Source organism: Tauraco erythrolophus, chromosome 14, assembly GCF_009769465.1.
Source record: "Tauraco erythrolophus isolate bTauEry1 chromosome 14, bTauEry1.pri, whole genome shotgun sequence".
Taxonomy (NCBI): Eukaryota; Metazoa; Chordata; class Aves; order Musophagiformes; family Musophagidae; genus Tauraco; species Tauraco erythrolophus.
Window position 1 is genome coordinate 20,512,023 of NC_141478.1, and position 26,033 is coordinate 20,538,055.

Here is a 26,033-nt window from a genome sequence, read left to right on the forward strand (position 1 = left end):
ACGGCAGAGTCCCGAGAGGCCTTTCAGGTTATTAAGCCACGTACCATACTAAGAAAATCTAAGCCCCAAGGGCATATCATCTTAAATCCACCTTCAGAAATTAATATAGAATTCTAAAAGTATACTTCTACAGCAGTGTAACAACTCTAAGAAACTTAAATCCCCCACAAGATGTATTGGCCTTAACAACAGACTACAGATATTAGAATTTTTTCCTGTGTGATGTTTCTTTGGGTATTTGAAAATATTATGTTGATGTCAGTTTGGCTGAGCATGTCTACTTTGCATGAAAAAGCACATAAGCAACTAGTAGAAATTCCGAACATTCCGCTATAGAAAGCAGAGCAGTGACTGAATAACATAAGACACATGAATGCATAATTAACATACAGCAGTTATAGTATGGCTATTCATCCCCCGCTGTTGAGAGGCAGCAGATTCTTCCTTAATTGTATTCATAAGATGTTAACTTTCCACCAAACTCCGCCAAGTTGGTTGTCCTGTGTTTCTCTAGCATTGTTTCAAATAAAAAGAACAAACATGACACAATCAAGCTTCCACCAAACCATAAATACAGATCTATTTAAGTGAAGCCACTTAAAACTGGTGCTTTCACACTAAAGCTTATGCTTCTAGCACACCAGAACTCCATTAGAACAAAAACACTGGAATCTTAAACAGAAAAGACATATTTACAGGGAGGATATACAGAGATTTATTGAATCAGGTTTACTATTTACAGTTGAGATCACTTTCACATACTACTTTGCTACTCTACATGGCTACATTGTTTCCAAACCAATTTAAGATCTACAGTCTAACAGATCACCCAACACATAAAACCGCTCTTCATAGAAAAATGAAATATTTCATTATAGAACAGTAGTGCATACGTTATACTCCTGAAAAGCCAGCTTGTATTTTAAACCACTAACATTTGAAAGATTTGATCTCTGAAGGTCAAAACCGCAGTCACATGATCCTAAAATTTTGGTTAGTTTTTTTTTATTTTTACATTTTTTATATATAAAGTGTACTGGACTTCACTTAAGTGTTTTTTAAAAAGCGACACTGGTGAGGGGCAAGATTAAAATATTTTTCTCTCAAATTAAATACAGCTGGCTTCCTTTGTACAACTTTGGCCAAAAAGTTCCATGTAGTGAAGGTTTAAGAAATCTTCCCTCTATATGCAAGAATCAGCCAGTTAATGCTTAGAGGTAATCTACCAAAGTAGGCACACATCCTTTGACTTTCACATCAACCAAATTACACTCAACTTGCAAATGGCTCTGAAATTAGAAAGTTTACTAGCATACCAAAACATTTAGATACATGAATAGCTGGCTAAAACAGTGAAAGTCACAGGTAATTGTACGGGTGTGTGTAAAGCTGAGTTGTTTTGCCCATCACCAGTGTACAGTACAGCTGTTCTCATCTGTGAAAGGTGTGCTTTGACCAAGCTTAGGGCAAGCAAGCTGTTGCAGTAGACCTGGCCCATTCACCTTCCACGTAAGTGAGATAAGATTGAACTGCATGTTCACATTCTCTTCTAGGCATAGGTTCCGCCAGTGATGAGCAGTTCGTAGGCAGGATCCCGACTCCTCCTACATAGTACTATACAGGCACACAACATGCCCAGAAGCTATGGAGAAAGGAAAAAAAAAAGAAAACAAGCTGAATACAAAGAAGGTACTTCAAGAGATTTAACTTCAGCACAGAAATCGTCAGCATGCTCCGAAAGACTGTCATTGTCCATACGGTAAATGGTAGCAAATGCATTGTTATAATAAAAAGCCTCATTCCTGCTGCAAAAAGGGAAGGCTACAAACTCCAGCCTTATTTTCTTGCAAGATTGTCTTGGATATCTTTAATGAAAGTTTTTTTGGTCAGCTACTTGTATTCTGCCTCAATAACTCAGATGGATGAAATTGCTATTTTTTTATGAAAGGTACAGATTTTTAGATACTGTATCTGGTATGAAAAATCAAAGTGAAATTCAAATACATTAGCCTCTAATTCCTATAAGAACAAAACTTCAGAGTTTTAGGAACCGACTTCACTGAAGTCTCTTTCAAATGCTCTATCTCTTAACATATCGTATTAGAAAGCTTAAGTCTAATGTGAATTATTCACTTTTAGACATTTTCCTGCTCTTAAAGTTCACAGTACCATGACTGTGCTAGCAAGTTTACCAGGTATTTAGGGTATGACTACCCCATATAGATTTACAAGACTTAAATCAGATTAATGTAATCAAGGATGTAGGGCATGATATTTTACATAAGTTGCATGTGTACTGAAGGTAGACTAAGACTGTACCTACTAAAAAAAAATCAGGTGTAGCGTTGTGTTCTATGGTCTACAGTAATTGGCAATAGTTTCCAGTAAAGTAAGAGATCGTACTGATTTGGTCATATGCATAGAAGTTTTTTCACAGATGCAAATATTTCAAGAGGCTCCTGTCATAGCTCTGGATTATAAGGCATCACCCAGAAGGTAAATAAGTTTCAAAAAAAAAAAAAAAAACAACCCACCCCAAAACACTCTTGAAGAGAAAACAAACAAGAATGAAATGGGTGAGCAGACAACCAAGTGTAAAGCTTCTTCACTGATATAGCAAAAACCCAGTGAAAACAGAGCACTGGGGCAAAAGGAGAATTACTCACTTTTTTTAATGAAGTCTGATGCAAACATTACATGTGTAACAAGTTTTAAAACTAAACGATGGTACATGCAACATAGTACTAAAGTCTGCTGAAAGACTGAAGAGAGAATGTTTTAAAAATTCTAAGTCTAAATAAGCAGTGATTAAAAAGAGGCATGACGAAATTCTGGTATGATGAGCTTTTAATTTCCTGGAAAGGGGCAAGCTGTAAAGATTAATAATATTCTTGGTTTGGAGTGCAGTATTTGCTTTGGATCTATAGCAGAAACCAGCTCAGGTTCAAAAAAAACCAAATCATACGGAGAATAACCAAGTATGGCACTTCAGTCTGTTGGTAAAAACAGCACCTTTCTTCACTTTCCATCAGTATTTGGGTGGTTCCAGTTGACAGGCTAACTTCCAAATCTACATTATCACAGAACCACAGAACAGCTTGGGTTGGAAGGGACCTTTAAAGATCATCTAGATCAACCCTCATGCAATGAGCAGGGACATCTTGAACCAGATCAGGTTGCTCAGGTTGTTACATTCATGTACAACAGCTACATGAGAGAATGACTCTTTGTGGACACAGCCCTTTTGAGTGAGGAGAATCAAAAAACCCCTAAGTTAGACTTGTGAGATGGAGAGTTTATGGCAGTTGCCAGTGGCTACAGAACTCTGAAGGCTTGCAGCCTGCAAGTACAAAAACTTCATCTTTTCCCTGTTCAAAATAAGTATAAAATGAAGAGTGTGATGCAGAGAAACATCTTCTTTAGTCTTTTGCTATTAATTCATTCTAGCTGTTTATGTCAAACAGAAGTAGTTCCATGACATTTACAGATATTCCCACAAAGACAATTCCGTTCAATGACTCACTGAAGACATTCAATTTATACAGTTGTGTAAAACCTGAATCAGGCACTATAATAAAACCTCATGTAATCAACTTTTGAGTTACTATTTAAACCATTTATATCCTTTAGGGGGCCATGAAACATATTCTGAGAATTCACTGTAAACCCAGAAGTAGCTTGCATATATCAGTTTCTCTATGGAAGTGATTTATTATGTCATTTTAAAAAATATGCTAGCACCTCTAAAGCCTTTTCTAAGGCATTTGATTCTGTTTCTCTTCAGTTGCTACTTAATTTTGTGAATAAAAATACTTTAGAAGCCTGTATTGAGTAAGGATCCATGCATCTCCCTCTTCTCCAACTGTCAGAAAAGCTTAGACATCTCCCACAGTCAGAAGGCTTAGGATTTTCAATTGTTTTTTCTTAAATTTGCCTGCTAGCAGCAACTATATCCCATCTTTCATCAACCAATTTGCTTTTTTAGTACAAAAAGCAGCTTACTGGCTGTGATGTACAGTATCTTGGAAATGATCACCAACTACAAAAGCCAAGAATGCACTCTGCAGCTAATCAAGCAGCACTTCTACTGCGCTGCAACGCCTTTGCTCCCTTCAGTTTGCCTTTTATTTATTAATAGTTCTGTGCTGTCACTGTGCTTGAGACCAGGGAATTATTGCACACTCGAAGATCCCCATAGTAACTGAAACATGAACATACCAAAAATTACTCCTATGCAGAAAAGACTTAAGTTTTCCACAAATTCCAAGCCTTGCAAAAATTCTCCTCAGCCTTTCCGTTTTAAAGAACAAACTAAAGGCTAGATTTTGGAATGTAAGCTCTTAGAGGCAATGAACTTTGGACAGCCTCCTTGCATAATGTACAAAGTTACCACCAGTTCAGAGGGGACTCCATGCAGTGAGCATAGGAAAGGTAGTAAAATTCACCAAAAGGCAGCAAAACTGTAATTACTTCTGTAAGTTTACAGGACATGACAGATTACAGGTCATTTGCTGAAGTTTACATTCTTAAATTCTGTATTACAAATAAGATGTCATAACTTGTGTCTTAGATTTCAGGGGATAAATAACAGAACAGTCTGACTACTGTTTAGACTGAACTTGATTGAAACTAACTTCTTTTTAAAACATGTGAATTTACAGACATTTGAACTGTGGAGCAAAGCTACAATAGGATCTCTGATAGACTTAAATGTGATTACCACTCAATAAATATCACTAGACATAAAATTTAAGGGTATTCCCAACTATTGCATTCTATATTTATTTTTCTTTTATTCATTTTCTAAACAAGTATCACATAGCTTGTTTTAACTTTAAGCAAAAAGATTTTAAAATGCTATACTGCAGCATTAGCAAAGAAATTTCTCTGATGTTATTTTTTTTTGCAAACTGTTTATATAATATGTACTTTCTGCCAATTGCTTAATTACTGATGTGGAGACAAATGAAAGAGTACACAGTGCAGAAGGGATACAACTAACACACTTGCCTAGATCGATGAGCCAGGAATAACAGAAGGATGCAAGCAGCCACATTTCCATTGCAAGCACGTGTCAGAAATTCCGGCTCAATCCCAGAGAGGATTATAATCGTGCTGCATTTTGGGGTGGACCTGTTAATCAACCTGCATTCTCCAAAACTAGGAATAACGCCTCCTCTTGGGATTCAGCCCACCCAGCCTCATAATGTTTTTTTTTTCACCTACATAAAATCTGCCACAGTAACCATGGTTGTGGTAACTACCTTCATTTACATTACACGAACATATTTCAGTGTTCAAGCAGACTAAGCATTGCTTTAACAGTTAAAGCTTTAAGAACGGTAATTAAAAAAATACCTTCCTTCAGAAGACTGAGCAACACATCTCACCAAATTTAAAGTTCCACAGCTGAAGTGATCTGGTTCTGGACAGTTCAACAGTGTTACTGTACATAGTGTTACCTATGGGTATATCCTTGTAGCATTGAAACAGAAATTTAGCCGTGTTTTCACGAGACTGTTTGCAAATGATTACTTACCTTTGAGCATACACTCCAGCTCAAAAGCTGCTTTTGAAAACAGAAGTGCCTAAGCCACCTGATTCAACAGGCACAATGTTTTCTGAATTCAAATGCTATTCAGGGCACAAAAGTAACTTTGAAATTAGTTTTGAGTTTCTTGGGATTCAGTGTCTGTACCACGTTTCTCAGACACCATAAAACATTGTCACAGTCCGAAAGTAATGTGACTAGTACTAAGACTGCCAAACTCATGAGCACTCAAACTTCCAATTTTATAGATAAGTTTAAAAGACTGTCCTAGTCTTTTTTTTTTTAAACCCTAAATACTGAGCTACACATCAGTATTTCCTCAGTTACTTTTTATGATCACAGTAACTGTAACAATTAAGGTTCATGTGGGAGACAGCCTATGCTCAATTTTAAGTAGGCAGGATCTCCAGTTTAGAGTGGTTTTTTTTTGCTTAAGTCCAGATACCAAGAAATCTTCACAACAATGCAAAGCTCAGTGGAACAAGAATAGAGTATGCTATCAAAAACCCTGGTGTATCTCCTGGGTGGTCCTGACATTATTAGTAAGCCATGAAGCATACTTAAGCAGATGTGTCTTTAAAATGACATGAAGTATGAGCTGTTTTAAAGTTGGAAATTAAATACTATGCAAATTCTTCAAGCGTCAAATGCCATCTGAGCACATTCATGATACTTTATACTTAGACGATTAGTTTTCAACAAATAATTTACTATTTACAATTTTAATAGGTTACTGAATATGATACTGACTATGTCTTCAAATCTAATGGAATATACATCCACATAGCAGTACTTTTTAGACCACGTGTGGTTGAGAAGTTCGTATTGAAGTGTTTAGATCCTTTTGGCTGATGTTCGTTTATCCCCCAAACCAAGTAGATACTAAAGCTGCCGTCATCCTGTGCATACCTGTAATAATCTGGACAGCAGTTTGAGAAAAAGTTTACAGCTAAAGAATATCCTCTTACCTGAATAGCAGCAAATGCTAGTGCTGCCCAGATGACATACATCATGATCTCTTGAAGCTTCTTTACAACCAGAGCCTCACACCCCTGAAACAAGTAGACTTCTTATATATCCATCTGGCAACCACATTCAGAGACACACCGAAAAGACCCCAAAAGCATCAAACAGGGCAGAAAGATAATTCAAACACTAAAAAAACCTCATCAGTGTATCACAGATGAAAAAAAGAGTCCCTCTAGAAACCATGTTTGTTTACTGTTAAAGCAAATACACCCAAAACTTCATGCTCCCACTAAAAAGAAAATTAAATGATTGTCTACAAAAGCACGTGGTTACCTAAGTTCATAATTTGGCTGTCTTACCTCAGAATAAAGGTCCGTTGGGCGGGTCAAACTGCCAGTACAATTGCTGAGGGCTGCTTTGCAACAGCTAAGTGGCACACTGTTGTTTTTAGTTTGTTTGAACCAGACAGTATTCTCCCAGTCTGAGTAGTTATGGATCCCACAGCAGCGCAACTGAAAAATGATACAGGTAAAGAGCAAACGTGTTTATCGGTCAACAAGTGGGACGAGACAGCAATTCTCATCACGATACCAAGAATACAAGCATATTAAGATTAGGTTTCACTGCAGAAAAACACCCAAGTACTAAATATTTGAATCCAAACACCAAATCACAGATAGTCAATTACACAAAATGCATCTCCCCATCAACAATGTCATAATTCTACTACTTTTAACTGAGTTAAGCTATTTATTAATAGCTGTCAATACCAGTCAGCTCTTTTCTAGATTTGTCAGAATGGAGGAAGACATGCTACACAAGTAGCACAGCAACACAGGACAGAAAGGACTGAAAAGCTCCCACGTGTCTTGCTGTCTCACCTGTCTCTGTACATAGTCAATAGCACGACTGGCTGCATCAGGATTTGTCCCATTGTATCCATTGTATACCTTGCGAATGCTGTGATCAACTTCATCCTCCACCTGGGAATTATTCAGAAAGCATCTGCATTAGCATGCTGACACTAGTAGTACAGGTCTAGGTAAAATCATTTCACTTCTAATTATAGCAATTTGAGAAACAAAGGTAACTCCCTATCATTTGAAATTAGCATACTTCAGTGGTAAAGCTTAAAACTTTAACTTGACTCTTGCAAAGATACTGCTAGCTTGCAGCTAATGGGCAAGAAAATACATAAGATTTTAGACAAAACAGCTTTGCAATGTATCTCACAAAGGAAATTGCTTTTATTACAACACTGTAGCAGACATTCCATGAAGTTAAGGGCCCTCATAAGAGCATGCATTCACCTTTCTGCTTCCTGCTCCTTCAAAGTTCCAATCCAAAATCAGTGTAACCACCTGGACTAACTCATTCCTGTTGGGACCATAAGGATACAAGTAAGCCATACCACCTGCTCTTCCCATTCTGACTGAAGCACAGGTTAAGTTCTCAAAGATGAAGTCTTTTGGCTGACTATTCTACTCTACAGTGAACAAGCTCTCTGCTCAGTCCCAGTCCTCCCACACTGCCTGAGAAACATTGATGGCAGTACACAGAACATAGCAACAGCTACTGGAATAGCTCCTAAAGCTACTGCAGATGAGTCAAGCTGCTAAAGATGCTGTCAAGTACATGTGTTAGAATGGATGCCACCAAAGAATCATCACTCATCTCCCAAAAGGTGTCTTATAATGCCCATTTTGGAGGAAATCTTACTGGAACCTTTTAAGTAATACGTTCCACTGTATATGGTTACTTAAACGCACAGAAAGTTTGGTGCAGCTAAACATTTGTACAATAGTAACATTAGCTCTGAATTGATTTCTTTTTTCCTATCACATTCAACAGAAATTACGTGCAAGGAATGTAATCTTATAGCTGAGCAGTAACTAAGCCTGCATATTCTTTATATTTGCAAGTTACAGCAGGAAGGTCTTGTCAACCCATCATTCCTTTAAAAGCTTTAAGGGAAGAATTTTCTGCACCAGTAGCAGCAGCTTCATCCCCCCTCCCCCAGCAATGTTGATTACCTTTACAAGTAAATCTGTATCAAGACAGTCATGAATAAAAGTCAATTTAGCCTGTGCAGGCAACTTATTTCAGACTAGTTTAAAATGAATTGTTTGGTGATTTAACTAATGTGATTTACACCTCTGATTCATATAACAAAACAGCTGTTCAGTTTGTCATACAGGTTTTGAAAGTGCTTGCTTGTATATCATTTGGCTTATGGTTCAATTAGGGCAACATTACGCCTGAAAGCCATGGAAATTACATGCAATGCAAACAGAATTCGCTAGCTCTCGCTAACTGGCAGGTTTTATGAAAAACGAAGAGTGAACTACTCCACTGAGGGGAAAAAGGCCAGTAAGCCCTTAACCAACTAACAGCCTGTTTAATTTCTACTGCCATTTACAAAAAGCTTTACTTTCATTGATAAGGTCCAATGCTAGCAGTTCTGCAGCAGGTCAGTCTATCACAGTATGACCCAGGCATGCTTCATGCACTTCTGAAGGAGTAGGAGGCTGAATTGGATCCACATATGCAGGTTTACAGAGGCATGTTGGAAAATTAAGTGATTTTAAGATCGGTCATTGTATCTTAAATTAGAAGGGCACAGTGCCACTTTCTTGAGGCAACAGTACACTCAATCTCACTTAGTACCAACAATTTTGATGAACAACTGCCATGACTTTCCTTTTGCTTGTAAAGTTTTGTCTAGAAGTTTGTACAGTTACCTGTACAAACTGTTAATTAATAAAGTAATTCTAACATGATTTGGTTGCCTTTTTAAAAAAAAACAAAACCCAAAACAAACAACAAACCTACAGATCTATACATGTCACATCAGAAATAGATCAAAATTAGCAAGGCACAGAATTGCCTTATTTATCCTGGCAAAATCTACGCAGATTTCACCTCCCAGTTCACTGGTAATAAATTTAAGCTATTTCTGCCACTCATGTTGCACTTGAAAAAAACAGTTTGAGATGCTAAGTACTGCAGGGTAGTAGAAGATTGCCGTTTTTACTTACACAATCTGTTTGTCCTTTCAAAAGGTTTAAAATTTAGTTTTCAAATACAGACTCCCATAAATGGCTTAACATAAGACCCTGCTACCACCAAAAAAGATTACCTTTCCTCTTCCCTCAAGCTCTGAGCCTGCATTACCTACAGCTGTGAAACTGTATGGTATCAAGACCAAAGTGAGAGGCAACAGGAACACGCAGCTGGCACAAATCCAATTCTCAAGTGTTCCAAGTGTGTAATTTCAGATGGCTAGGGAAGGAAGATGTATGCATCTGCTTTTATCTGCTCTGAATGCTGTTAGCAGGAAAAGAGCAAGCCCTTTTAAGACTGGAACACGGAAGAGAGTAAGATGACCACAGCTTACTCCAGATCAGATCCACAACAACTCCTGAGTAACTGTTACACTGTAATACACTATGCCTCTGCAAGTATTCAAGCAGAAGGCAACCACTCCAGTTAACATTTAAGAACTCAACATGTTTCCCATTCTCCACAAACTGCACTGCTTTCCTTAGCTGCTTCTAAGGACTACTTCCACTACAAGCTTCAGAGTCCCAAATGATCTTCTCACTGCACTGCCAAGATACCAGAAATCAAACAGACCGTAAGAAAAATAAATCCTGAACTTAAGCATTGCCAGTAGAGCACTTCTGTTAAAGTAACTTATTCTAACTGTTATTAAGCCAGATTTACACTGCATAGTTCAAGGTCCTCTTGTTAGCTGCTTACTCAAGGCAGCCTTCCTTTGTAAACCAAGTAAAAACTCTAGATTTTTACTTAATGGTTGTCTCATCATTTCTTCCAGGATACTAGGAGAAAGCAAGGAAGAGAGAATACTGAACTAGTAAGACCTACATCATTTGCATAAACACAGAAGGCCGAAGAAAGGTAAATGGTATTGTAGTTCAGCTTGCTATTAAGATATCACTGGAATGTCCTATAATGCAATAATACGACACGTCACAGCTGAAAATACCTCTTCTGTTAATTTTTTGGCAAAATTTATATGTAGACATAACAAAAGGCAGTGAAACTGGTGCAAGTTAGAAATTCCTTTTCTTCAAGCTACATTGTGGTATCTCTAATACCACGTGGTATATTTCTGCTACATAATATGCCGGTAGAAAAACAAATTCATTCTTCTGGTCCTGTTTCTTAACTTCCATTATGCAAACAGTGGGAGAAGTCATAATTTCCTTGGCCATAACTCTTGTCAACAACCTGTGTAAAGCTAGACTGTATACATTAACACATTGAATCTATTTGATTTTATTAGTATGCAGTGTTAGTTTGTACACCAAAACATAAGGCAGCATTTAAGTTATTGCATATCAAAACAACATGCCCTATGTTCAAATATTGTGTAACCTAAATCATTCACAAAGTCAATGCATAAATAAATTAAGAGACCATCTGGAAAATGGAAAGGTAACAATTACCATAACTCGCTTCTACTGTTCAACCGTTAATGATATATTCCAGCTATTTTTTTTTCCAATGAGAAAATTTCCTGCTTTACTTTGAAAAATATCGACATTCTAAATTTTAAGATATTGATATCTCAAATTAACCCACTTAAGAGGTTTAGTTTTACTCCTTTAACAAATACCCATTAGCAGTTCTACAGAATCCAACACAGTAGAGACTACACCTCTGTATTTTGGACACAGTTCACAACAAAACAGTTACTGAAATTGAGAAGTTATTACCTTCGCTCTGTAAATGTATCCAAGAACCACCACCACAACTTCAGTGATAAAAACCAAGAGCAGGATAATCACAAACTGTAAAATACAATCAGGAGTCTTTGTGAGAATAGTTTTACCCATTTACTTTCTGAAAGTCTCCACATAGGTTTTGCTATTTAAAGTAATATTTCAAGTAGGGTTTTGATTTAAAGCAGGCAATTAAGGTGACCAAATGAGCCCAGAATTAACTTCTTTCAAGAAACTTTAGTGTTCATAGCTTCACAAAGTAATAAGCAGCTGCCCAGCCAGGCAAGTTCTGATCATTAGGTCTGAAAATACCATACTGGAGTGCTTTAGTCAAGTGTTTGTCTTTCAGTCTTTCTGTTAGATAAATAGAAATGCTACCCAGGCTGTTAGTAAGAGTGGTGGATGGACTAAGGGAACGTTTCCTCAGATTAAGCCCTGTAACAACTGACAGACAGCAAGCTATGCATTTGTCTTGGTATGTTTAAGAGCACTTTTAAATACAAACTGTTAAAGAAGTCTACACAGCAGTCAAAAATAAAAAAAAAGACACCCATGGGGACAGTTTAAATATCAGCCTCTCTTCTCTCCTACCTAATTCTCAAGCTGAAATTACAGTCAAAATGCTTGGAAACACATGGCATAAAATACCGTAAACAAAGCGTCCAAAGTAAGCAGTAAGAAAAATATTTAGGCACCATACTACCCTCAGTCAACCTCAACGCAAGATACTTAAAACAAGAAGGCTTCTGGAACGCTTTTTTTCTGTCCAATTTCAGCTTTTCAACCAGAACAGATAAAAGTGAGATATAAAAACTTTTATAACTTAATCACATAGGTTTATATTTTTTTAAATGAGATTACTACAGTTCTAAAAAAAAATAAAAACTGAGGAGCCTTCTGCTGCTAGAACTGGCTAATTTAGCACCATTTGTCAGAACAGAAAATTGAAATAAGATGTTCATAACAAAATATAAGAGGAAAACACTTAAGGTCATAAAATAAGATTAGAACAAACTTAAAAAAATATTTTATAAGCCTATTAAAAGGGAAGGCAGCCAAATACACAACAGGCAAACACCATCACATAAAAACACTGCAACTTACTGTAGCAAGTCCACAGCGACTTTCTCGAATTGTGGCACAGCATCCAATAAGTCCAATAATAAACAGAAGTGTTCCCACAGCTATGATGATAACTGCTGGAATCAGCGTGTAGACATCTTCAAAGAAGTGATCATAGTCATCATATGTGATGAACACATAGGCTCCCACGTAGCACAGTATGCCCGCTGCTGCCTACAAAGATAACAATAACGCTCTAAGTTTTCCTGAACACCAAACCTTTCTTTCCACAAAACTACTTTGCAACAATTATTTTGTGAAACACCATAAAGTAGTCTTCCTCAGAAATGAGTTTTTTTAAAAAAAATTTAGACATCTTTGCTAGGTTATAGCATATGTTTATTAGCAACACCTCAAATGGAAGCTAGCCAGCAGTTTTCAAACTACATTTCATCTAGGCAGATTTAGTTTTGACTCCACTATGGAAGTCTTCTGAGGCATGTAGTCAAGACATGAGGGTGACCATGTTATGAACATCAAAATCCTGCTCCCTTTCTCAAACACTTTCTTCACATCCTGGGAACTAAGCTTTCTACATAGTCTAACATTCACAAGTTGTCTCATACTTTTGAGAAAAGGATTCAAGCCCATCCAAGCAGCAAGTTACTTGCTATTCAACAGCTTTTCAGAATATGTACGCAGTTCTTTTATCTGTCATTATTTACCTACTACTTATTCTGCCATTTTGCCGATTATTACTACGATTCATGTCAGAACAGAACAAATACACACACTGCAAACTTTAACCTCTGCTAGAGAAAGATGAACAGCTATAAACAGCCTTTCTGAAGTGTTCACAGTACTGGAAAATCTGATTCTAACCAACAAAGCAGGTAGGAACAAACATAAAACACCAATTATTAAAAGAGAACCAAACACCTAGAGACACGTATCACAAACCTTTTGAGAGATGTTCTCAGAAGGATCACCTTTTGAGAGATGTTCTCAGAAGGATCACTGTACAAAGTGGACTTTATTAAAGAAACAATAACTCATTTAAAGTTACTGCAAATCAAATCTGTAGGATGGATCTGCCACTATATAGATTTAAAACACTAAGACAAAGCACTGACATCAATCTGCTATGACCTTACCTCCCTTACAGTTACAGGGATCCCAACACATCAATACCTTCATTAACTTTAAGCTGAGCAGACCTAGCGAAGGACAGATGGCAGTTGCTTGAGGAGCCAGCTAACACACATTTATTTCAAAATAAAAGGGCCTTAGCAATTTTTGCTTTACAAACGTCTTTCACAACTGTCTTCACACCTGCTGCAGAAACAGTCCTGCTGTATATTAAAATGAAGCATTTAGGTTCAATTGATTTGCAATGATGGACAATATAATTTGAATATTTCATGACACACTTTTCTAGTGTCCCTGTACAAGGCTAAGCTAAAATAATCCACTCAAAAGATGGAATGACTACACTATGATCTGGGAATTTAATTTTGCTGTACAGGACAGTGTCACCGTTACAATCCAATCCATACCCTGGACACGAGTTCACTCAACTGGAACATCACACATTCAGCTCTGATCTGAAGAGCACTGCCTCCAGCCCTCCTTTCCCACTCAGTCGCCTTGTTAACTACCTCTATCCCTGCACTGTGAAGAGGAGGGTGGACAGACACGCATGTAGCTAGTTCCAGTAGGTTTACTACCACAAGACTGGGTCATGCTATTGTAGAATCAAAGAATCAATTAATATTTCAATCAAGGAGGGACCTTGGGAGATCATTTAGTCCAATTTCCTGCTCAAAGCAGGGTCAACAATGAATTCAGACCAGGGTGCTCGAGGCTTTGTCCAAAGCCTTGAAAATCTAAGGATGGAGATTTCACAGCCTCCCTGGGCAATATGTTCAGTGTGGCAGGGAACAAGACAAGCCATAAGACGACCGGCACCTAGTGTTTCAGCACTGTTTGCGACTATGTATGAGATGTACTGCAATATTACTGGAACTACTTCCTATAAAACAACACTGCATAAACACTACTAGAATACTACATTACCTATGGAATATCCCCTACAGCATTTTGTTATAGAAACACCATGTCAAAGAAAAAGGTACGAAGAGGCAGCTCAGAAGTATCATCAGTTCTGCATGGATCTGAGCAATGTATTAATGTATTTCACCTCTCTACAACTATTTCTGCAGCGAAGGTAAGTGTGTACTCCACAGGAATCTTAAAAGTGTCCAGGAGGCTCACATTCATCCAATATAAGGTTTTATGTAGATACAATGGCGGTGAAACTGAAAATTCAGCAACAGTCAAAGACCAACAGCAAGACGTCTTCTTCAGACAAGAAAATCTGAAGTGAACAAGCTATTACAAAATCACCCCTTTGCACAAAAGATGCTGAACTGCTAATCCACCTATAGAAATCCTGCCTCGTTAGGTACACCACAGCAAAAATGCAGACATACAATTTCCGTACACAAAGCAAAGATTCAAAGTAGTGTCACTGAACAATGGAATTACATTAACTGTTGCCTAGCAATGAAGCATGTGAATGACAGGACAGTGATGTAATCTCCCATTTCTAAGAACCAAAATGCTTGTTAGAATATGGTATATTGCTAGGTGGCAGATGAAACACAGCTGTGGCTGGCATCAGGCACAGAACATATACCACAAAACTGAAATCAGAGCCATTTGTAAACTCCCTTTGTCCTCCTTTGTTGTATGAAATTTAAGTGGCTTCCTTTTCTAAGAAAAATCTGTTTGATAAACTGCATGAGTGCATATGTTTAAACAACATATTGAAAACAAAAAAAAGTTTAACCTTTAGAAAAATTGTCTACAGAGGTTAACTCTCCTTCCCTACTATAAGCAGCATATGCACTTTAAGAAACTTTGCTCTTCCAGTATTATACCAGACAAGGCGAGTCTAACAAGTATGGAGATTAAATATTGTCTCAGAAACTAAGAAAAGCCGCTCTATTTGCTTAGCAAAAAAATATAAATTAATATTCTGTAATGACTATTGGAAAGGCAGATTTTTCTTTAAACTTCTCAGATTAAAGCAGTCTCGTCTGAAGACTTCACTAAATCCTTTCCACACGTGGTTCTATAATGACTAATCAGCCATGACAGCAATTGGCCTTAGGTTTTGCTTCTAAAGAAGGTTGTGGAACTGGTGTTTCTGTGGAAGAAGCTACAAAATTTTGGCAACACCAGTGTAAATTCAAATGTCTATAAACCTTGCACTAGAGTCATAAGGAAGTTGAAGATAAAGACACTGTCTCTACTTGAAGAGGTGACCATACCCTGAAAAATTACTCTCTCTTCCTCAGAATCACTTCAACAAGTAATCTTCGGAGGCAGGAAAAAAAAGTCCTGAAAGCAAAGGTGCCTCCTGGAGCTTTCACAAGTTTTAAAAGCTATGAAAATTAAAACTCCTTTCCATCACAGTTTAACACTATTTTTTAACAGGTACAATACCTGGTCTTTCACAGAAAAATGAAAACAGCAACAATACCCAGTTAGCTCACAGAAAGACATGTTGCAAATGCCTTCCCTCTTCTTTTCACATCACAACCACATGATGCTTAGTGTTTTCTTCAGCCTGCTCTAAACCAGGAAGTGGGGAGGTCCCTAAATCAGCATTTTAGCTAGGATTAGGAAAGTGCTTTTGAAATAATCCTTTTGTTCATCTTCTGATAATTTTCACTTACTACCTTCTGGTTTACATTACTGAATAGTCTTAGGACTGTATACCAGGATTCACTTCAAATGAAATCAAACCAGAAGATGAGTGGTTTACTGTGATAACTGCTAGTAGTGTTCAGTCCACGGGACCAGACTACCCTGAGGTCCTTCCTCTCTCCCCATAACTCAGTAGTTTCAGCATCTGGTCCTCAGCACAATTGGGTTTTGTTCCATCTCCACAGTATGTTATATGTGAATGTAAATAAAGCATAAATACTGTGACAACAGATAAAGACAGAGCTATACTTACACAAAGTAGGCAACCTACATTGACCACTGCTGCACCAGTTAAATGCACACTTACTACTTGTTGCGACCCAGGAACAAAGTTGAACACTGGCTTTTCAAATGAAAAAAACCAACCAAACCAAAATCCCAAAAGAGTATCATGTGCTTAAGTCATTTGCTTCTCAAAAAGGGAATCATCTAGATAAACTGAAATCTCTTATCACAAGACACAGTCACAATTAAAAAATGATAAAATAACACACATCTCAATGCTTATTATCCAGCAGAGTAAACAGTAAACCAGCAGAAGTCCAAAGTTGCTCTAATCAAAGACATTTGAATAAAAAGCTACCACATTTACAATCATGCATTTCCTATAACTAAACAGAAGCCAAATATTAGAACTGCACACAGTTTAAATAAGTCTTTGATAAACAGGGCTTGAAGAAAGAATTCTTGAACTTAATCTCCTCAAGGCTCTGAATAGAGATGGCAGCAGCTCCAGAATCTGTGCCAGGTCACATGCACGCTTTCGGGAGACGACTGGTTATTCAGCATTCACACCTCCTTTTAGACTTGTTTCCACCTAACCTGTAGTACTGAACCTGAAGTGGCATACTTTTTATTTTAGGATGAATTAACCTTTAAAAAGACCGACAACACGAGTACAGCCTATGAAGATACTTTGTTGCAAAAGGCTTGAACAGTCAGACATCCTTTTCATCAGAGGAAAAATTTAAAAATAACATATACTTCTTATAGTTCAGAAAAAGCTTGTTATTATTGCTTTGGCATGTGCCTCTAATGAGCTATTAAAAGCTGAACAAGTATACGAAAAACTGGAGAGAAAACTGGAAAATCTAATGACACAATGACAGATGCAATGATAAACACAGATCAAAGCACTATAGGAAAGCATATTTAAAATTCAGGGTTCTTGAAGTGAGCAAACGTTACCCCCATCTTTGGGCTGATGCAATACTGCCTCGTAAGTCCATGCCTATTTCACAGAGTCAGCTGTCCCCTCTCACGTGCACTGAGGTACACAAGGCCACACAGTCTAGATGCACTTGGAAACACTTTCGGGTTCACTTTATTTGGTGGTTGTTGTGGGTGGGGGTTTTTGTGTGCTTGGGTTTTTTGTTGTTGTTGTTGTTTTTTTTTCTCCTAAGTCTGCAAACACACACCAAGAACTGTTTTTGTCCTTTCAGTAACGCTCACACACTGCAGCAGTTTGAAAGCTAAAATTCTGGCTAGCTAAGATGATGACCAGTAAGATATTTAAACTACTTGTTCTGCTGATCATTTATTTATCAACCACTGACACTGCAGCTCGATTTACACACTAATGCTTCCTACCACCCTGTTAATGTTGCTCCCAAACAAATCTGATAAAAACTTGTCCAAAGATTCTGTATCTTTACAAAGCATTAACCTTCATGTTACTTTTGCAATTTACCTTGCTATTGAATTTTCTTCACTTTGAAACAACAGAATCCACAAAAAAAAAATTGAAATTTTTTTTATACTCTTTCAGTTAACTAAGTCAAATAATAGTATTTGTCCCTTTAAAATCTCCATTTTATTCACTGTTTTAAGAAAAACACATACTCTCTTGCAGTGGTTTAACCCAGCTGGCAACTAAATACCACACAGCTGCTCACTCACCCTGTCCCACCTCTGGCAAATGAGGACAAGAATTAAAGGGAAAAAGGGAAGAAGATTCATGGGTTGAGATAAGAACAATTTAATAATATTGTAAAATTAAATGTAATAACGATATAATAATAACGTATGAATAAATATAAAATAATAATATATACAGACAAGTGATGGACAGTAGAACTGCTCAGCACTCAGTGACCAATGCCTGTCCCGGCAAAAGATCTCAAAACAGATATATCCCGACACCACACTCCTGGATGAGTGGAGTTGGCCCTCGGTCCTAAGTCTGAGCTCAAATCATAAGGGGGAGTTGTGGGCCCTTTGTCCAGGCCATGCTCCCCCCAGCCTGTTGTGCTCCTGCACACTGGCAAAACCACGGGAAGCTGAAATGTCCTTGATGTCTCAGTACCAACTGTAAACATCAATGTGCTATCAACATTCTTATAACAAATCCCAGACTAAATCCAAAACACGGAGCTCTTCTAGCTGCTGAAAAGAAAAACTAACTCTGTCGCAGCCAAAACCAGGATATCTCTGAACAAGAAAATGAAGGTAGTAGCAAAGTATCATAAATTAGGAGAAAACACTTACACCTGATGTCCAATTAGGTAAAAGGAATATTACACCTCTTTTGGTAAGGACATCTACTTATAAAGTCCTACTACTGCCAACTTGACCATTGCTGATGGGTAAATTTTAGTAGCCATACAGATACCACTCAACCCAATTATTGTTCATTCCACTACTAAAATATCTTCCAAGACAGGAATTGTAAAGTACACCTATGGTATATACAGAGAGATCATCTGCATCACCTTTGATAAAAAGAAGAAAAAAAAAAAATATCTTCCACACAAACAGTCCCCCATTTTTTCTGCCGGGATGTCCTAGGATCATCTTCCCAACCTGTGTATTGCTTTCCTTTTGTTAAACTTCAGTGTATCTTTGTTTTCACTGCCTGGCCAGTCTGACACAAACATGCTTTTTTAAAAAAAAACCAAACACACACACACTCCAGAAGAGATTCTTTGAGGATCTACAGGTCTATCAGTTTCATTCTTTGTTACAGTTACTTTTCTCCACACATGCCAACATCTGAACACTTCCTACCCATATGTAGGGACATTAGTATTGTGGTTTGCCACTCAGTTTTGGGTTTTTGAAACAGTATATTAAAAAGTGTTTTTTCACACTACTTCTCCATTATTTGACTTCTACTCTATTTCCCTGACATTTTCAGTTCCCTCCAACACTATTCACAGTCTGATTAGTGTCAGATAGAGAAAGAGTTTTCCTGATCTGCTTCTTTAAGTTTTTCTTTTAGCTTTCTGTCCTTCAAAATCTAGTTACCCTTCAAAGGCCCTATAGGATATCTCTGCTGTTTATTTCTCTTACATCCTTTTCAGCACTCTGCATCTTCCCTCTCTGCTCTCATCTTCCCACTCCCCTCTGAAACATACTCCCACACTTGACATTATTTTCTCTACTTGCTTAAACTGGTGCCTATCCACCTTAAAACCCAATGGTTTCCTGACACTCTTTTACTTTGTTCTCATCAATAGTAATTTAACTAGAACACTGAGCTGTAACTGTCTTACAAAACTCTTTGGGAGAAGAAAACTAGCAATTCCATTCAATTTTGTAACACAGATAGACAAAGCCATGTAAAATTCAAGCAACCCAGACTGCTTTGTCTATACTAGCCAAATTCAGTTCAGTAACACTGCATAAACCCCTCAAACTCAAATGCTTTTGCAGCTAAAGCAAAAGGCTGAGCTAGGCTGCTTTTGCATTCGCTATTACATATTTTAAGTATCACTAATTGCAGGAGGTAGTGCACCAGCAGACTGAGTGTATATATTTTTTTAAACCAGAAGAGATGTTACATCTATTTAGTCATCAGGGTTGTAACTTGAACTGGTGCTCCACTGTTTCCAGATTCCTTGCCCTGCACAAGAAGAATGATGGTTACTCCATGCTACAAAGTTTCATCAGGTAAAGTGATACTTCAAATTCCATGTACGACTCAAAGCTATCACATTTAGCTTTGCAAGCTGTTTTTGCTTCTGTTAGCTATTACCCCTACTTTTAAGCACAAGACCAGATGGGAAAAAAAAAAAAATCCGGAAAAATCTCAGGCAAAGACTTGAAACTCATCCTATAAAGAAACATAAATGATACTACCATGATACTTCAAAGCAAATTGAAGGCTTACCAAAAATCAGGGCCTGGCCCATATTTGCTACCTGAAAATTCATGTCCAAATATTTTAAGAAAAATCACTCAGAGAGGGCACACTACACTTCCAGAGTTTTAAATGCTCATTTTTGATAAAAAATTAATTTCTTTAATGCACAGGATTCCAAACCGTTACACAGTCCTGCAAATACACTCACTTCACTACCTTAGCAGAGGCACAAAACATTCAACTTTCACATCCAGAAGTGACTGTCCTTCAAGACAAAAAAGGCTTCAGTCAAGTAATCCCTGATAGGGAGCCTTTGGGACCATCTGTCAATTAGTCTATGGTCATCAAAACACTCTCTAGAAGCTTCTTCATTACTCCAGCTTTTAAAGTCCAGATCAGAAACAATTCTCCAGCTCCCTGTAAAACAGAAAAATTACTTGGCTTATTCCTACATGTAAGAGGAAGCGAGCTCTCCTTTTCTACTCTTTTTTCCTACTGCTAAATTTCAATTAATTTTCCTGTTGCTGTGTTTTCTTTCTTCTTTTCTACCAGAAACCCAAAACAGACTACATACACACTGATAGTTACAGCTGCTTTTAAGAAGAGCACAGAGAGTTCCTCTAAGATAATACTACGTAATTTCTGATACCATGGTTACTGCACTGCGGTGAGCATGCACAAGTTATAAAGCAAGCACAGAACTGTAGAAAGCATTCTTGCTGTACGGAACTTGAGATTTCTCTAGACAATCATACCAAAGAATGTTTTGTAATAGCTTAGTCAAATGAACTGTAAAATTCACCATTTCAAGTTAGACAAATAATTGCAAGAGCAACTTAAAAAGTTAGTTTGCAACTACTGAATTGAAAGTATCACAGAAGCAGAGTGCATTCCTTTTCTCAAGGAGCAGGAATATAAAATGGGCTCTTTTCTGAAGCAAGACTACCAGCATCTCCAAATATTTTATCCTTCTATCCTATACCCTAAACATAAACCTGAAAACATTTCCCTAGCCTTTTTGTCTTACTTCAGTTGAAAGTGTTTTGAAGAAATGAGATTATGCAAGTCACCTGATGAAGCCTTAAGTTAAGAGCTCACAAAATAAACACATTTGACAGTAGTCTTCAGATACCTGTTTCAGGTAAATTTCTTTCTTCCTCTTTCAAATCAATGCAGACTAGTACTTCAACAAGAGAGTTTTTTAAAAAATGCTATTCTCAAATACTTTAGGATCATCTTTTATTTGTAATTAGTCATATTCAACATTTCATAATCAAGGTATCAAAAAATATTTCTGATTATCAACTATTATTTTAACTTTTTTTAAGACTACAGTTTAATGTTTTCTTGTCATATCCTGTCATTCTAATTTTCCCCACTGAAAAAAAAAAAAAAAAATCACACCACATCCTAAATCCTCAGACAGTTTCATCAATGTTGGGATTTCCACACCACTAAAAATATTTCTGAGAATATATCTACTAGAAGTTTCATTATTTTATTTCTAAGATATATTGTCTTTCACATGACAATTACTTCCTATGCAGTTATCTTTCCTTAAAAATGAAGAGGAAGTCAGTAGTTGACCGAATAGATCTCGCGCAAACTTAAGACAAGATAAAGGTCAACAGAAGGATTGCTTTTCCTTTGCCATTTATCATATCTACTCCAAAACTAAATCATAACAATAAAACACTATGAAACATTAATCTGATCTGTATTCCTCTAATCTTTCTAAGAAGGGCAAATTTTAACTGGTGCAAGTTCTTCTCAGTGCATTTCTTCGCAAAGTACTGTTGAGCTTAAGCAATCTTTGTCAAATTATCAAAAATTCAAGTGTTTCATGCAAGTTCTACATCATGCTCCTGATGACTACCACTCAGAATGCTGTTTTCCTGCAGTATTTTGTTTTTAAGGCAATATGCATATCTACGGTAGATGTAATCTATGCTTGACACCCCTGCAAATATAACTTGGCTAAACTATCAAAGTATCACACCAAAAACTTGGAAAGGTGCATAAAGTCCATCCAGCTTTCTATATGATACACTAGCACCCGTCCTGCTATGGGAGGAAGATAGTTTCCACAGTGTGGTTTGTGGTTTTTTTTTTTGGTTTGTTTTTTTTTTTTTAAATAAAAACCCTATAGTAATTAACAACATGTAGGAATGTACAGTTAATAGAAGAAATTAACAGGATGTGAAAAAAGTTTTCACAAGACTATACAGAAACAAAATGACTTTTTTATAGCGTCAACTAGAAAATTTAATAAGCAGCACAAGACTCTTCAAAAGGAGATGAATCTGTTGAATCACCGGCAAACTGAGTAGAGTTTGGGTTATTAAGTCAGCAGTCATAGATGATGAGTGGGTGTAGCTACGACCTGTTGGCAAGCCTGATGTGCCTTTTTCAGAAGGCTTGAAAGAGATTTTAAAAAAGAAGTTACATCCTAGACTACAGTATAACAAAATCATCTCTGCTTTTTCTTCAGCAGCAGAAGTGATAATTTTCTGAACTTCTCACATTTGTAAGACAGCTACCAAAGCACTCTGAACATTCACATCCTCCCACAAATAAGAGACTCCATGGTCAGGGGGAGGAAGTTATCAGCTTTGATCAGCTACTCTTGCAGAACTTTCAGTAGCAAACCATGCAGAAGTAACTTGTTAGTACTACAGATGACTATGAAGATGATGATGAGCACTATATGTAACATTTATACATTATACCCTACGGAGACACTTTAGATTTATAAAAGCAATTATAGGAGGTTTCACAGTTACTTGACCAACTATAGGCGGCTATCTATTGTCAAGTCTCAGCAGAAATTTGGATGATTTAATTATCAAAATTGGAACTACATGTGAATGACAAGCAAAAAATTTCTGTAATAGCACAGAAGCAATTATAGTGTCAGCTAGATGGGCACCAAATATTAACGTATACAGTCAGCTCAGTCAACAAATGAAACATACTAGATCAGAAGTTGGAATTCTTCTTTCTCTTTTGCCATTTAAAAATAAAGACTTACTACTTTTGATTAAAGTACGTAGATTTCCTATTTTTAGGCCACAGCTTGTGAAAGAGAGGAGAAATACTGATTTTTGTAATTCTCACTTTTAGAAAGCCTGCCTCATTCTACATGCAGCTGATGAGCAGTAGGGTTGTTCCACACAAGCAATACAGTTACCTATCTGCCAAAAAGCAATCAGCACAAGTTGACTTCTTTGTCTGGAAATGGTTTACAGAATATAAGATTGGTGACATTTCAATTTGACATGCAGTAATTCAAGTTTGTAGCAAAAAAGAGTCATTAAAAATTGTGAAGTGCTAGATTCAGCATTACACAAAACAACTTTGTACCCCCCACTGTTGAAGCTGAATAATCACAAACTTCAACATGCAATTTAATTACTAAATGAAGCAAACAACAAACAATACCTTTCAAATATATAAAATATGAAAATTATCACTAAGCTTTCAGAGGGAGAAATTGCATACAGAATTTGTTTATTCAAAACAGAGCCTAATTTACAACAGCAGCTAAAGAAAAATCTACTTCAAGATGCCACCAAGAATGCAACTCAGAACAACTACATGCCCAGTCAAAAACTTTTAAATATGACGGAGCATCTATTAAATAGCTTTCGTAATGCCATTTGCAACTATGCACCTAACAAAAAGCCACACCCGACAAAGCAGATTCCAAACAAACTGCTGTACTAGAAGGTTGATATAACTACCTCATACTTCAGAAATAAAGAATGGAGCCTGTACATCTCAGTCAAAATTACAGACCCCTGGTATGCACCACCTAAAGTCAAACATGCTTCACATTTACTGCTCATCTCTCTGCACAGCTGTATACACAAATGCTGGTGAGACTGCACAGATACGCATTTTCCCTGACCATGATTCGTTTTTAGGCACCCATGAGAGGCATTCCTTTGTAACAATTTAGACAAGAACGTTTATCCTATAACACTTGCTAGATTTCATATGGCTTTCAATATTAAGTGATGTAGCTATATATAGCTACATTTTTGTGTCCTAATATCTTGTTACCCACTATTACTTTTTCAAAGCTGAAATCTTTGAACAGCCGGGACAACAGATCTTCTGTTCCTGGAGCTAGGATTAGAGGATGAGAAATGTGGCAGCTAAATGCAGAAAAGGAATTCTTACAAGTCTACAGAATATTCCTTAATTAAGATTTCATTTATTTAGAGTTATGTTGTTGTGACAGGCCAATTCCTACAGTAAGTATAAAGCCAAGCTACAGCCTGTATGTCCATCCTGAGAAAGGTCACTTACAGTAACCTACTGTTCCACCAACCCAGGAAAGCTTTTGTCTTACTGTCAGTACGACTGCAGTTGTGGCAGGCTTAAGCGACACATAAATACTACGATGCAATCGTGGTTACTGGAAGAAGTGAAACATGAGACTTGCTTTTGGACTATTAGAATAGACAGATCGATCTATAGATATCTCCTCTAAATTTGTGTTAAAAACACAAGGAAGAAAACGGTGCTCCGTACTTACCACTAAGTATTTGAGACAGACGCCCATAAAGTAGAAGGCCACAAACTAGATGGCCATAACAGCTCTACAAAAATTAACCTGGCAAAGACCTGAAAACCTCAAGAACAAAACTCAAACTGTATTCAATTCCACAAGCTTCTCTACCTCAAGATCTCTAATATTAGCTCGTTAAACCTTTATTGCCGGGCTATTGAGGCAACAGATTAAGCTTCATCCGCCTCCAAACTTCAGGGGAGGGCGGACTGGGAGGGAAGGAACTGCACCCACCGCTAGAACACGGGGCGCTGCCACGGGGCACAAGACGCCTGTTAAACAGAAAGCGCTGAAACACAAACCGAGCGGCGGAGGCGGCGCGGGGGGCTCTCCCAGCCGCTGCCGTACGTGAGCGAGGCCGGGACCGCGGCCGCAGCGCCCCCAGGGCCAGGCCTCGCGCCGCGGCCTGCCGGGCCCTCCCCTCACCGCACGGCTGACGGGGAGGCGGCCCCCGCGCCCGCAGACCCCGACCCACCCCGGCCGTCCCCGGGCTCACCCAGAAGATGAGGTTAAGGAAGACCAGGACGGTTTTGGAGGAGGTGATGCCGCACTGCCCCATCGCGCCCGCCGCCCCTCAGCCTCCGGCTGCGCGGCTCGGCTCGGCTCCGCTCCCCTCAGCGCCGCTCGGCTCCGCCACCGGCCCCGCCCCACGTGACCCAGGCAGGCCAAGGCGGCGGCGCGGGGAGCCTAAGATGGCGGCCCTTTGCGTCACGTGGCGGGAGGGGGCGGAGGAACCTAAGATGGCGAACCGCTCCCCCTTAAAGGCGCCGCCGCGCGCCCGCCTGCCCGGCGCGTGCTGCTCCGGGGGGGGGGGGCGGGCGGCCGCGAAGCTGCGCGCGCTCTGGAAGTTTCCTTCCCCTCCCTCAGGAGAGGAGCGCGGTTTGTCCGCCTCGTTGGCGGCTCAGCCTGGAGCCGTCAGCGCTCCTGTCCTCCGAGACTCCCCGTGCCAGTGACATCTCTCAGCCGGTGTTTAGATCGTGAGGGGAAAGAAGCCCCGCTCCGTGCCGTCTGAGGGCGGTTTGATGGCAGCACGGTGCCTTCGGGTGGCTGACAGGCGGTGTCGGGCAAAGCGCTGGGGCTGCCTGTGAGACATCCCGTCTGAAATGGCAGCGATGAGGCTCTGGCTGGCCGGGCTGCCTTGGATGCTAAAGGAGAAAGTGAACCTGGCTGTCGGTGCAGCGGGCATGGCAGGCGGGCAGAGCAAACGTTTGGTGAGGAGAACAGCATGCGGTTTCCAATCGGGACATTGCTCTAGTGGGAAGAAGGGAT

The 26,033-nt window shown here is 38.5% G+C and overlaps 1 protein-coding gene across 2 annotated transcripts; it reads right to left on the bottom strand.

The window, feature by feature from the left end:
* Nucleotides 1–691: 691 nt before the first annotated feature.
* Nucleotides 692–25,369, bottom strand: TSPAN3 (tetraspanin 3). 2 transcript variants are annotated; one of them, XM_086620215.1, is made up of 7 exons: nt 25,261–25,369; nt 12,373–12,564; nt 11,263–11,337; nt 7,402–7,503; nt 6,880–7,032; nt 6,520–6,603; nt 692–1,642 (listed from the first exon to the last, which is right to left on the bottom strand). In XM_086620215.1, the coding sequence occupies exons 1-7, from the start codon at nt 25,321–25,323 to the stop codon at nt 1,550–1,552; spliced, it is 762 nt and encodes a 253-aa protein (XP_086476341.1). In that variant the 5' UTR covers nt 25,324–25,369; the 3' UTR covers nt 692–1,549. The 2 variants fall into 2 exon arrangements, with proteins under 2 accessions (XP_086476341.1, XP_086476342.1); XM_086620216.1 differs by lacking the exon at nt 11,263–11,337.
* Nucleotides 25,370–26,033: the final 664 nt, after the last annotated feature.